This window comes from Corylus avellana, chromosome 8 (assembly GCF_965113065.1).
Source record: "Corylus avellana chromosome 8, dhCorAvel1.hap1.2, whole genome shotgun sequence".
Classification (NCBI taxonomy): Eukaryota; Viridiplantae; Streptophyta; class Magnoliopsida; order Fagales; family Betulaceae; genus Corylus; species Corylus avellana.
In genome coordinates, this window is record NC_142497.1 from 958,230 (window position 1) to 973,376 (window position 15,147).

Here is a 15,147-nt window from a genome sequence, read left to right on the forward strand (position 1 = left end):
ATAAGCTCCCCTGCTGTTGATTTATCTCCACCATCAGCCATTTGGCAGGCCATCTCATCATACTTCATCTTGAGATCTTCCAAATCAGCATTGACGTTGTCATTATGCCCCCCGTTGTGAGATCCTGCATAGTGAGATCTTTCACGATGAGATCTCAGCATGAGATCTCTCAACACTAATCAATATTAAAATTCCAATTACACTAGTAGAAGAACTAAAAACGATCATTTTACAAAACAAACGCTAAAGTACATCATACTTCTCACTAGCAATTGTAAAAATATTATGTCAAAATCATGACAATTTAGAGAGGGAAAAGAAGTCCCAGCATAATTAAGGTCACACCACAAGCACACATCAAACATGAGAGAGAGAGAGTACCAGTTCTAGTCAAAGTTTGTCCTCTGTATGATGCCCAGAGGCGAAGTTCTTCCTCTAAATCATCAGATAATTTAAGTCCTTCGCTATTGCATTTCATTCGCTGAAGAAAGTTGGTCCATTCATCTGCAGATTCGTATTTGCCTATTTAGCATGAACCCCATACCATATTCTAGAAACAAAAATCGCACAAAAATTTAACATCTCATACATTGTAAGTCAATTAATAGGAGCATAAAATAAACCTGGAAATTTTTTTTTGCAAATAGAAGAGGATTGAAACACCATCTTCATTTGGCACTTCAAGATCGTGCAAGGAGAAGATAACCTCCTCTGTGTAGTATGGAGTTAAGACCTTACAGGTAAATCTTATTACATCATAAACAAATATTAAATAAAACTAACAAGCTTTATGAATACTATGCACCTATCAGTGAAGGGCAGATTGATATTCTCCATAAGCTCCCCTGTCGTTGATTTATCTCCACCATCAGCCATTTGGCGGGCCATCTCATCGTACTTCATCTTGAGATCTTCCAAATCAGCATTGACGTTGTCGTTATGCCCCCCATTGTGAGATCCCTCATAGTGAGATCTTTCACGATGAGATCTCAGCATGAGATCTCTCAACACTAATCAACATTAAAATTCCAATTACACTAGTAGAAGAACTAAAAACGATCATTTTACAAAACAAAAACTAACAACACCTAGTAAATTAACACATCAAAAAAAGTCACTACTTGTTTGCAAAACTAACCAGGAACTTACAGAGATAAGCCACCCAGGCCCAACTTGTAGCGCCCCAGAATTTTCAAAATTTTTTTAAATAAATTATTTTGATGATGATGTTATTTTAATATTCATTTTAGCAAATGATTTTAATTCTTGAGAAATTTATGGTGTTAGAGGGAGTGGTAATTGGTGAAATAATAGGATGGTAAATGGTAGGAATAATAGTATTGATAGGTAGAATAGTAAGGGAAAGTAGAATAATTAATGGTAGGTATAATAGTATTGGTATAGTAAAAGGATGGTAGAATTGTAGATGGAATATAGAATAGTTAAAGGTAGGTATAATAGTATTGGTAGATGGAATAGTAAAATGATGGTAGAATTGTAGATGAAATGTAGAATAGTGAAAGGTAGGTATAATAGTATTGGTAGATGGAATAGTAAAATGATGGTAGAATTGTAGATGAAATGTAGAATAGTTAAAGGCAAGTATAAATTGATAGATGAAATAGTAAAATGATGATAGAATTGTAGATGGAATGTAGAATAGTTAAAGGCAAGTATAATAGTATTGATAGATGAAATAATAAAATGATGATAGAATTGTAGATGGAATGTAGAATAGTTAAAGGCAGATATAATAGTATTGGTAGATGAAATAGTAAAATGATGGTAGAATTGTAGATGGAATGTAGAATAGTTAAAGGCAGATATAATAGTATTGGTAGATGAAATAGTAAAATGATGGTAGAATTGTAGATAGAATATAGAATAGTTAAAGGTATGTATAATAGTGTTGGTAGATGGAATAGTAAAATGATGGTAGAATTGTAGATGGAATGTAGAATAGTTAAAGGTAGGTATAATAGTGTTGGTAGAAGGAATAGTAAAATGAGGGTAGAATTGTAAATGAAAGGTAGAATAGTATTTGGTTTTTCCTATAAATAGAGCTCTTCCCCTTCACAAATTTCACCACTTCTCTCCCTTCTCTTCTACATATTCTTCCTTCTTCTGTTTTCTACTCGGTCTTCCTTTTTTTTTAGAGTGTTTACACAGAACAGAGAGAGAAAGGGCGAGATAAAGTGCTGCAAGAAAAAAAGAACACGAGAGAGAACGAACTTGAGAAATTAGCTTAAAAAGATATACTAGTGGTGTTAGTCAGATTGGAGTAACTAGATCCTTCAGACCACTTTTAGCTATAGTCTAGAGGTAAGTAAATTCACTACCCATTCTAAAATTTCTTCATGTCATGCTATTTATACATTCTTGTATCAAACTGTAAATAATTATTTTATTTACCTGTCATTGAGATATGTTGCATGCATGAAAGATTTCTAAAAGAATTAGTTAGAACGCTTCTATTTCTTTAAACGCTTTCTAAGTACAACAAGTTTATATTTGGAAAAGTTTCCATTTTGAAAAAAGAAAGTTGAGAAATGATGATGATTATAAGAAAGAAAAATGATGATAAACCCTCCTACATGTTGCCCTAAGATGCATTAAAAGAAGTACAAAGAAAAGTACAAAAGATAAGATAAATGTTTATGAAATGAGGGCACATATATGAAGGAGAGTATTTTTGGCCCCAAGAAATAAAGAAAGAAATGAGTTCGGAACCAATACTCGGATGGAGGCGAAACCACTGAAGGAGGCTATGCAAGAATGTGGTATTCCATCAACATGACTGTTGAGTGCACCAAGAAAGAGTTAATTGACGGTTGGGTATGACTGAGACCACAGTTCAGTGCCATAGTCACAAGGACCCGCAACCCTCATACACATGGGTAAGAGTGTATATGAGCCTTAATATGAGACAATAATAATATAATTTCATCGATGATATACTATGATTTACAATGATGATTTACAATGATGATTTATTACTAGATGTAATAGCATGTATATGTTACGGGAGATGCAACTGTACATACATATATTATTATGGCTGGTTGCATATTTATTTGTGAAAACATTTAAACCAGCCAATTTGCCATATATAATCTAAAGGTGCAGGAGTTTTTTATTAGTGAAAGATATCCTGTTTGCACCTCAGAATATTTTTATGCTAATTTTGGTCATTTGCAGGTTGATTTCTTACCAAAATCTGCTATCATTGATAAGGACTACAAAACAATTAACTCTTAGTCGAACCTCACAAACAAAAACACACTTACAATCTCTCACAAATACAAATCAGCCACAATCCCATCACATCAAAATCGCACCAACTCAAACACCTATGACGCTACTTTTCATATGGGAGGACTACCTTATGCCAAGTCCCCTATTTGGACAGCACTACTTATATGCATAATGATTCATCTGTAATCCATTACTCTCTTCTTAGTCATACAGGTTTATCATGTGTACCAAGGAACTATTTCACTTCCTTGTTTCTTTACTTTCAACATGGGATTTCAAACCTTGGAATTTCAAACAACTTTTGACACTTTCTCTACAGTAGTGAATGCTCACAAGAATCTTACCATTTTTGTAGGAAAACGAACCCTCGCCAACAGCTGAGAAAGAATGCAGGTTGTATATGGTGAGTGCTTTGCCACAAAGTAATCTTAATGGTGAATTTTGTGATTCTACTCTATGGCGAGAAACTGCGGGGAATAGTGAAATGCCTCATGCAGCAGTCTATAGAAAAGAAAATGACAAGCTTACATTCAAAAGCATAGAAAAATCAATTTTTGAACTGCAAGACACTGACGCTTCTGCTGATCTCAGAGCTTCTTCTTGTTTCAATTCCAGCGAGGTATTGACTTCCTGTTCTCTTGCAAATGTACCCAATTCTCGACTGTTTTCTTGATTTTAGTTGCTAGTTTCTGATAGGTACTTATTTAACTTATTTTCTTTTAAGTGCAGCCAATCAAAATAAGGTCCTCTCTTGAAGGTGAGTTAAAAGGAATGTTTCAGGATTGAAACTCCTTTTTTACTGACCGTTTCGATCCATTGCTAATTTTACATTTTCTTGGCACAGAGCTACATGGAAGTTATGAATACTTTGATGAACATTCTTTCTTCTCGAGCATTCCTCAAGGCTTTATTTGTCCACTTACTGGAAAGTTGTTTGAAGATCCAGTGACAATAGAGACGGGGCAAACATTTGAACGGGTGGCCATCAAGGCATGGTTTGATCAGGGAAACAGATCATGTCCGGTAACAGGAAAAACTTTGGAATCACTTGCTGTGCCACTTACCAATTTTGTTTTGAAGCATGTAATTGACAATTGGAGATCTGGACATTGTAAGAACCTCTTGGCTTTTGCCTCTCAAGTAATGGAAAACTCAGGCAGACATGGTCTCAAACACTTGGATGAAACTGTCGTTTTCATATTAGAGCAGCTTCTCACTGCTTTCAACGAGGAGGGAAAAAGAACAAATGCCAGGCATATCATATCTCTTGGTGGCTTGCATTTTCTTCTTCAAAGGTTTGAAGTGGGAAAGCTAGAAGAGAAAGCTCATGTGGTAGCACTCTTGTCCTGTTGTATTGACGCAGATGCAAGTTGCAGAAATCAGATAGCGAGAAATATCAGCAAACAGTGTCTTCTTGAACTACTCCAGAGCAAACAGGTTAAGTCGAGAACAAATGCAGTGCTGCTGTTGGTCGAACTGATTTGCCTGAAAAGGTGGGTGACTTTTTGTTTTTGGTTGTCAATGTTGCCAGATCCGTTTTTGTTGCTTCCTCATGTTCTTGCAATGTTTTGGTTATCATCAGTCCCTGATATATCCTTTTTAGTATTCCTTCTCCATATCTTTTTGTTTGTGTGTGTGTGTGTCATTGGTGTGCAATTGAGTGTCCACTTGTTTTATTTGCAACGCCACTATTCACATTGGAGAATCATCTTCTCCTGTAATGGCTGTAAGAAACAGCGAAGGGGATTTAGCAGGGACACTTTTTTGGATGGGGCCTTTAAACGTCAACTATTGACTGAATACATTTTTTAGTATGTATTTGAGATGGAAAAGTAAGGACCATTTAGATCTAAAAGACTAAAATTGATCAGCTGACCTAGTCATAACTTTTTTTTTTTTTTTGGGGGGGAAAAAAGTATCAACTAATTTGTGGAATTTTTGTTGAAGTAAAAGTTGAAATGGAGGACATGGTAGGGAACCATTGACCCAGAAACTCCGTTTTCGAGAAAGGATAAACATACCAATATATGACCTTTTTGGTGGTCTCGATCTCTTTAGAATGGTTTAAATTTACATCAGTCTTTTTAGATAAAGAAAAGTTTTCTGGATGTTAAACTTTTGGATAATAGTTGAAAGTCTCTTTCGGGAAAAGAAATTGTGGTTGAACAATTAGTTGATACAAGTATCACATATACTGACCTGCTGTTATTAGGCCTCTTTTATAGGGTTCCGTCTTTGTGAAAATTTATTGCATTCAATAACTTTAGGCAGTGTCCTGCTTAATTATTAAGGGACATCATCTTTGAACTTTTCATTTTAACAAAATTCTTTGTACCACATGGTTATGAATCCCATACTCGATATTAAATATGTTAAGAGTGTATAAACTATAAAATACATTTTTTCCTTAGAAATTACGACTAACCCTAAAGTCTGTTTACATGCATTGATTACTATCCTTTTTAAGTACTCATACCCCACCCCAAGAATACAAGAACAATGTATCTGGTAGCTTTGCTTCTTTGTCTCGTTTATTTTAAAAGCTTCCAGAAAGTATAGTTACCAAAAAGAAAAAGGTACCAGAATATTGCAGTAGAACTGGCAGTGTCATGTTGGGAGTGGTTGTTGAAGCAGTCAGTGATTCTTTCTATCTATTGTCTTCCACCACTTACACATTGTTTGTCATTGCAGGTGGAAAGATGTTACTTTATTTTTAAGTGGCTTGCAGAATGAGGGGATAGCGGATACAATGTATGTTCTGCTTGTGTATCTCCATAGTTCTCCAAAGGAGCAGAGACCTCTGGTTGCTGTACTTCTGTTACACTTGGATCTTCTGGTATGCTCCTATAGTTTGCAGAGGTTTTTAAACTATGATCTTGGTTCTCTCTGCTTTTGCTTACTTCTCTGTCTGCCTTTTGGATTCCAACCTGAAACCTTTGGCCTAGTTAATATGAAACTTGAGAACAATACTTCTCTAAAGATTAATATATATATATATATAGAGAGAGAGAGAGAGAGAGAGAGATGGAGTGTAATGACATCCTTCCACACTTTAAAAATGCATGGAAAAGGTAACTGTAGAAAATTCATTATGGTTGCAGACAAATTTTCTACTTCAGTATCTCTGTATTCGTGGATTACACATTGCTTGAAGGAAATTGTGGCCAGGATCCATCAAGGGGCAACTAATGAATAATGTCATTTAGAAAATGAGTTTAATTGTTGCTTATTTGGAAGAAAGTATGATAAGAACATGGTTTGTTATCATAATTTTTGTCTTTGAACTAAAAATTTGAAGGGTGCTTTTGACAATTGAATACTAGAAACTACCTACCACCTGGAACTCATGCTTCTGCTAATTGGTAGATATGTCTGAGAGCTTCAAAGATATTTTGGCTGAGACAACCATGTGGTTGCAAGTAGCACCTCAGAAATACAGCATATATAGAGAGGAGGCAATTGATGCCATTACGATGGCTCTTGAAGACAGCTTAGTGGATGAGAAGGTTCGAGAAAAGTGTTGCAGAGCACTTCTTATCTTGGGAAGGCGTTTCTCTTTCTCTGGGAAATCATTGACAGAGAGTTGGATCCTAAAGCAAGCAGGATTCAAAGATATCTATGAAGTGAATCTTCTTGAAAATGAAGATGAGAATTCATTTGCTGATGACACTGTTTGGGTAAGTTGTTTCCATGTTCTTTTGACCTCTGCCTCTCACATTTTAGCTTCCATTGCACATGATACTTGTCTGGGCTTCCTATAATCTTTCTTCTCAACTATTCTTTATGGTTGAAGGTAATTTGACCGTTAAAGCAGATAGAACTTCCATAAATCTTCACCTCTGGGTATGTTTAAGCAGGGTCTAAGTTGTTTACATATTATCTCATCTCAAACTTGCCAGGAGTGCATGTTATAATGAGTATCAAAATCAACCTTTAGGTTGTTCTTGATAATTATTCAACTTGAAAAATTCTAAACAGATAAATATTACAATTTTATGCGGAATTAACAGATATATATCAAAACAAACATTCACCAAAATATGAACAATCACACACAAAGATTTTGGTGACGAAGAGGAAACCTTTTAGAAAACGTTCTAAAAGTAAAACCTCTCCGGGGCAGCCAAACCTAGGAAATCACTATCAAAAGATTATCCAGAGATTACAGACACTAGGAACACTTACAACCCTTTGCAAGACCTTGACTCTATAAGATCGACAAGCCTCCAACTTGTCTCCTCGCTCACAATCTTCTTCAACGTGATTCTCCTTTATCGGACCCTTCCGATAGACTTCAATTAAGCACACGATCAATACTAACAAAAATCCTCTAAGAGGAATCAATTTGCCTCACAACAAAATAATCACTCAAGCACAGCCTCACACGAACTCTTTGGGGGTGAAAATTCGTGCATCTCTCTTCTATAATGATGTATATATACCCCCGACAAAACCCTAGACCTAACCCACTTAAAAACACGTTTTTGGGCCTAAAACTTACGGGGGGTCCGGACCCGTTAATGGGCGGTCCGGACACGGCTTTGCGGAGCAAGATTTTAGTTTCTGGAAATGAGGTCCGGACCCGGGGAATTGGGGTCCGGACCCGGCCTGTCCAGTCTTCATCAACAGCTCCGATCGATGGACGTTTGTGGTCCGATTGAGCTGAAATTTTGCAGGGACGTTCATAACACATGAATCTAAATTATGAATGGTGGAGATTGCATTCTGAGCATTCTATATCAGTGTTTGAGCCATGAACAGTAGCATCTGTATTTTGGAACTGAATTAAGCCAACACAAGAACTAACAAACTCCCCCTTTGGCAATTCAGTGACAAAACCAAAATGTCGAGCCAATCCCATCATCTCCCCATATTTACTCCCCCTTTTTGTCACAGAATGACAAAAGGTCTTCATGTTTCCTGAAACACTTCACAAAATACATCAAGGCATATGTGGAACAAGAAGACATAAATAAAACTCATGATAAAAAAAATGACGTAGAATGCGTGATTATAAAGAAACATCAGCAAAACTCCCCCTCAATGTATGACTCAATTAACAACAGGAAACTGGAAATGCAAAGCATGTTTCTCTCCCTTAAAAGTTAAATGAACACACATGATAACACATCAATGACTCATGTATTGCACAATGAATATCCAAACATGCTCCAAATATGCAAAATATACATGAGACTAGAAATGGCTAGAAACTCATATTGCTTAACCCAAGCCAAGAAAATGTTCCATTCAACCTATGCTTGTGTGGTGTGTGGGTAAGCCATCCAAAGAGAAAAATTTTCAATTTACAAAATGAGGAGAAAGTTTCACCACCATGAGGTTTTGACAAGTATATCAAATCAAAAGTCAAACCTTATCATACTAGGGCCTAGCCACTCTCATCCTATACAATTCTCTTTGTAAAATATTTTGCACAAGTTTGACACAGTGAAATAAATTCCTTTTGGAATATGATCTTTTGATTTTATTTGTTTCACTATTTTGTTTATTTTTTTCTTTGAGAAAGTGTCCTTAAACTTTTGGTGTTTATCACAACAGAGAAAGCAGGAATTTTTAAGCCCTAGGTTCAACTAGCATATGGTCAATTTGAAAAATATGACTAGTCAAAAACCCCATAAGGCTACCTAACAGACCTCACAAATAAAGTGAAACAAAACCTCAATTTAAGCTTAACTGTGCACAAGAAATAAAGCATAGGCAAAAAGTACCACATAAGCTCAGGCTTTAGGTAACCACAAAAACAAGTTCATTGACACAAATTTTCATCTCATGCATATTAAGAACATTCCAAGACGTAAGGAATTAAATTCATAAAAAGCAACATGAGAAATTAATGAACTATCTCGGTGCATAAGACAAAATAAAGAAAAGAAAGAAAAAAACAACCAAAGTAAAATATTTTTGTCTTTTTGTTATTTTTCACAAAAGAAATGCACACAAACAAAATACAATTTCAAAACAAAATAAAACAAAAATGCAATGAAAAACGAAAAACAACATGCTCTAGGATATGCAAAGATATGCATGAAAAACAATCCTAGACATGTGGGTGACTCACCTAACATAAGGTGAGATCATCACCACTCCCCCTCAAGGGGTGAATGGTATCATCCTTCCTAACCCAAACTTGAGAAATCTTAGGTCTAGACTTATGACTTTGCTTAAACTTATCTAGCCTAGATAGCACTTCTCTCATCATTATGACCAAACCCTCACTTTCTTTCCTAGAATAGGAATTTTTATTTATATGCACATGAAGTTTCAAATTAAAACAGTGAGGTCGAATGTGACCCACTTTGCCACAATGATGACATGTAGGGACAAACCTTTGTGAAGGTAATTTCCTAGGAGGATGCATGACTCTAGGTGTAGGGTAAGATGCTTGAGGCTCAATGTAGATTTTCTTACCTTTATTACCTTGAGGAGTCGGAGCAACTACTTGCTTTTCTTCACTTGAAGATTCTTCTACTTTCACTGGTTTAACAAAAACAGTCTTTGAAGTAGAAGCACGGTTAGAAGACAAAGAAGCAGTTTTATCAAATCCTAAGCCAGATCTGTCGCTAGATTGCTTTTGAATATGCAACATTTTATCAAGCTTTTCACTAGAGAATTTACTCAAGTGATTTCTAGATGCAATCAGATCATTTTGAAGGGATTTATTTTTAGCAATTAACACATGATTTTCAGATTTGAGAGTATTGCAAACAACATGTGAATCACTCAAAGATTTCAACAAATTATCCCTTTCAAGCTCAAGATTCTTAAAATCCTTAACAATTTTCAAGTTAGTATTTCTAAGCATAGAAAACTTTTCCATTAAATTGTTAAAGGAGTTTTGAAGATCATTAACCCTATTTGATTCATTATCAGGGGCAGACTGAACATCTGATTGATTAGAATCATCAGAATCATAAGATGCACCAAAAGCCATATAATTAGGAGTCTCTTCCTCATCAGTGTCACTCAATGTAATATTGAAAGCTTTTTGACCTTTTGGCTTATTACTCTTGAGGTTAGCACAATCCTTTTGCACATGACCATAGCCAGAACACTCATAACATTTTGGACCACGTGGGTCTCTTTCATTTCTACCCTGAGTACTCTCTTTTTGTTTTCCAAATTTCTTGGAAATTCTATATTCATTCTTAAAATACCTTCTAGCTATCAATGCAAGTTCCTCATCATCTGGTGAATCCTCATCAGATAACTCATCAGAGTTCTTCCTAAGAGTTCTAAGGGCAATATCCTGATTTTTCCTAGGTTGAGGCAAGGAAAACTCATAAGTTTGAAGAGCACCAACTAACTCTTCTATCCTCATGGTATTAAGATCAGTGCATGACTCAATAGCAGTTACCTTCATTCTGAATCTTTCAGGGAGGGATCTCATAACTTTTCTAATAAGCTTAGTGTCAGAAACTTTCTTTCCTAGATTTATCATGGAATTTCTAATTTCACTAAGTTTACCAAAAAATTCATTGAATGTCTCATCCTCTAACATTTTAATATCCTAAAACTGAGAAACTAACATTTGAAGTTTTGAAGCTTTAACAAGATTAGTTCCTTCATACGTAGTTTCTAGGATCTCCCATGCATCCTTGGCACTATCACAATTTGAAATTCTGGAGAACTCAGTTTGTGAAATTGCCAAGCATAGAGCATTCATAGCTTTGTCATTCGCCATACGAGTTTGTTTTTCAACATTAGACCATTCAGCCGTCGGCTTATCTGGAGCTTTAAATCCAGATTCAATGACATGCCAAACGTCTATAGATTTTAAGAAAAATCTCATACGGGATTTCCAATAGCCATAATTTGATCCATCAAAATTAGGCACAGTGTTAAGGGTTTGAGACATCTTAAACAAGAAACAAAGATCACACTCAGGAATTTAATCCTTCACGGAGTGAACCCGCTTTGATACCAATTGAAAAATTCTAAACAGATAAATATTACAATTTTATACGGAATTAACAGATATATATCAAAACAAACATTCACCAAAATATGAACAATCACACACAAAGATTTTGGTGACGAAGAGGAAACCTTTTAGAAAACGTTCTAAAAGTAAAACCTCTCCGGAGCAGCCAAACCCAGGAAATCACTATCAAAAGATTATCCAGAGATTACAGACACTAGGAACACTTACAACCCTTTGCAAGACCTTGACTCTGTAAGATCGACAAGCCTCCAACTTGTCTCCTCGCTCACAATCTTCTTCAACGTGATTCTCCTTTATCGGACCCTTCCGATAGACTTCAATTAAGCACACGATCAATACTAACAAAAATCCTCTAAGAGGAATCAATTTGCCTCACAACAAAATAATCACTCAAGCACAGCCTCACACGAACTCTCTGGGGGTGAAAATTCGTGCCTCTCTCTTCTATAATGATGTATATATACCCCCGACAAAACCCTAGACCTAACCCACTTAAAAACACGTTTTTGGGCCTAAAACTTACGGGGGGTCCGGACCCGTTAATGGGCGGTCCGGACACGGCTTTGCGGAGCAAGATTTTAGTTTCTGGAAATGAGGTCCGGACCCGGGGAATTGGGGTCCGGACCCGGCCTGTCCAGTCTTCATCAACAGCTCCGATCGATGGGCGTTTGTGGTCCGATTGAGCTGAAATTTTGCAGGGACGTTCATAACACATGAATCTAAATTATGAACGGTGGAGATTGGATTCTGAGCATTCTATATCAGTGTTTGATCCATGAACAGTAGCATCTGCATTTTGGAACTGAATTAAGCCAACACAAGAACTAACACAACTCAATGAATGACTTTGTAATACCACCGGGGATAGGGAAACAAAAAGGAGAGAACTTATGTTTATAATGAAAAAATTGAATTTGCAGGCAATAAAGGTGCTTTGGATTGTAACTTCAGCATGGTAATTGTCTTAAAAATGTCCCCACCTGTACAAAATTGCGTTGACAGTCTATTGTTAAACTGGATCTGCTTTAGAAATTTGAATGAAACTTTACTTTTAGAATTTGAGTAGAAGTCAATTTTTATAGTAAATTAAGACTTAAACTTGTGTGGTTCATATTTAGATGGTAATTAACATGGAAGCTTGTTTTGGTCACTGAAAGTACTTTTTGATGTTCTGAACAAAATATAGGATGATGAAGAGCTGGCAAATGAAGAGTGGTTGAGGAACTTGTCAATGGCATTGCTTAGTAATGGGAAAAAGTCGTTCTTGGACACCATTTCTAAGTGTCTTCGCTCTGGAAACTTGGACATGGTGAGGGTCTGCCTAACCACTGTGGCATGGTTGAGCTGTGCACTCTCTTCACAATCTGATGTTGAGTTCCAGCTCTCTGCCTTCTCAGCTCTCATCTCTGGGTTGAAAGAAAGCCTAGAGAAAGGTGAGCAGATTGAGTACAAGATCCTTGCTTCAATGTCTCTGCTCTATTTCAGCAAAATATCAGGTTAGCCATTTATACTCACAAAATATTTTTGTATTTTTTTTTTTCACCTATATCTCCTAGGTTGTGGATAGCAAGGTCCCATATTTCTACTGAAAGGAACATATAGCATGGTTGGACCTATTTGCCTAATTAGAGCAGCTTTAGTCAGTGCATAGAACTTCCAACCGGTCTGTTGCTGGAGTGATAACATTTCCTGTCTGATTCAGAATGCAGAGTTCTTTTAATGGCAATTGCAGACGAGATTGCAGCTCCTCTAAGAAGCCTAGCTGAAGTAACATGGACAGCAAAGCAACTATATGCCATTATATCTGGAGGAGATCTGTAATCTTATTGGAGGCACATTAGGCATTGGTTTTCTTTTGGGGAAAGTATATTAGCAACCTGAGGCTCCTACCACTCTGAATTAGCTTGCGTGATGGTCTCAGCAATATTATATATCATTCTCTACAAACTTTTCGTAATATCTCTTCAATTTTGCATTGGAGCAACAAAATTTTGGCGGAAAGAGTCACTCACACCTTGAGAAGGGTTCATTTATGTTATCAGGACATTAGGTTAAGAGTGATATTTTTCCTGAGAACATGTACATTAATTACAAGAAGTCTTATTTTGTCGATCCGTTTATTTCTCTTTTTAAATTTGGATGCTTTTGTAAATTTTTGTTGGTTAGAAATGTTCAAGAGGGCATCAGTGAATCAACGTACCAAGTCATATTGTAGTTAACAGCAAGCTGTATAGAGATATGTTATTTTCATTTTTGTCTCAAATTATCACAGTTTACTTAAATTATGTCGTTAATTATAATCCTGGTCTCTTCTCTTGAGAGATGTGGGAAGGTTTTGGAAAATGACTAGCTTGTTTATTTTTCAGTGTGTATTTGTTGGGCAAACCACTACAATTACGGTAAATAATATAAAACAATCACACGCAAAAGCCCCAGAACTCGTATAAAAACTTATTAATTAAGCCCTGATGAGTTCCACAGGCTCCTCCTTTATCTCAACATCAATCAACCCCTCCTCGGCTGCTAGTTCTGGAGGTGAAGCCTCTTCTTTCCTCTCAACCTCATCATCATCTTTCTCTTTATCAATCTCCACAGCCGTCTTATGCACACTCCTCCCACCATTCCTTTTCCCTGGCGTTTTAAAAGACACAGGCAAAGCAGTAAGTCCACCACCTAACTGGACGAGGCGGAATTTTTTCCTTTTGTTCTTGGCTTCTTGTCTTCTCCTCCTCTCATCACTAGTCTCATGCTTGTAATGAGACCCCATGTGAGCTGCAAATGATTGTGATGTATAGAACACTCCCCTGCACTTTGGACACGTGTATGGACCATATTTCTTGTAAGGCAGGCTATGGGTGCGGCCATCGCCCTGATCATGATCAATTTCTTCTTCATGATGATCATGATCATCATCAGAAGTAGTACTACTTTTTGTATTACCTGGGATCAAATCTTTCAAAGGGTTGCTAGGGTTTTGAAAATGATGATCATGAAAAGGGTCCCTCTGATAAGAGAATGGATGATTCAGTTTGTTGGGCATTGGTAAAATCTGGCTTTGGAAAATGGGTTGGCCTTCGATTTGGATTTCATGATCATAATTTGGAATGAAAATCCGATCTCTTGTTGAGGATGCAGTGAGAAGATGAGTTCTCACAACCTCTTCAGTCCTTACAATCTCAGTGACACTAATCTCAGCTAGAGGAATAGATGCTTGGTTTTGCACAGGGATATTATTATAGTCCAGGACACGTGGCGTAACATAAGACGTTCTTCTCACCTCAGTCACTCTTTGACCCAAACCAAGTTGGCCTAGGCTTGAGGGAATTATTGGCTGATTGATCATGGGGAAAATGAGCTCATTTTGGTTCAGGCCAAAATTGGAATGGATCAGTGAAAGCAATTGGAGATCAATGGGGTGGTTTTGAAAGCCTAAACCAATTTGGTTAGACTTGGAAGCATTGAAATGCATGGGCATATATGTGGGAGAGATCGGTTGAGGGAGAAGGAAGGAAATGAGGGCGTGTAAGGCACATTTGCTAAAATGGGTGTTCCCTTTTATAAGGTATTTAGTGGTAGCTTTGAAGGGTATAAAATTTCACAAGGGCCTTGCCAATGCCAACGGGGAGAAATTAATTAACAGTACTAGTTTAAAGTAGAGAGATTTGAGTTGTGTAAAGAGGCCAAAAGAGGTCATTACTTCTTGATAAGAGCGAATCTGCCTGTTTTAGATTATATGGCAAAGGAGTAATTGCAAAAATCGAATGCGTAATTAAACGCCAACTCTCAAAGGTTTTGTGAGATTTATTATTGAGCATTGAAAGCCTTCACTTCATTACTGCATTTAATGGAATACTACGCACCTTTTTTTTTTAGAAGGAGAAGAAAAAGGGGATAAGAATTCAAATTAGGGACTTTCACTTCTTTGAAAA

The 15,147-nt window shown here is 36.6% G+C and overlaps 1 protein-coding gene and 1 pseudogene across 1 annotated transcript; one reads left to right on the forward strand and one right to left on the reverse strand.

Moving 5' to 3' along the window:
* The first annotated feature begins 3,580 nt into the window (after window positions 1-3,580).
* LOC132163694 (putative E3 ubiquitin-protein ligase LIN-1) lies at window positions 3,581-13,044 on the forward strand (annotated as a pseudogene).
* A 632-nt stretch (window positions 13,045-13,676) lies between these two features.
* On the reverse strand, window positions 13,677-14,727 carry LOC132163695 (uncharacterized). The gene has a single exon (XM_059574063.2). It carries the CDS (start codon window positions 14,691-14,693, stop codon window positions 13,677-13,679), a length of 1,017 nt encoding a protein of 338 aa, XP_059430046.2. The 5' UTR covers window positions 14,694-14,727.
* Window positions 14,728-15,147: the final 420 nt, after the last annotated feature.

Excerpts from the sequence above, each read along its gene's own strand:
- LOC132163695 (XM_059574063.2), bottom strand. The coding sequence starts at position 14,693 with ATGCCCATGCATTTCAATGCTTCCAAGTCTAACCAAATTGGTTTAGGC.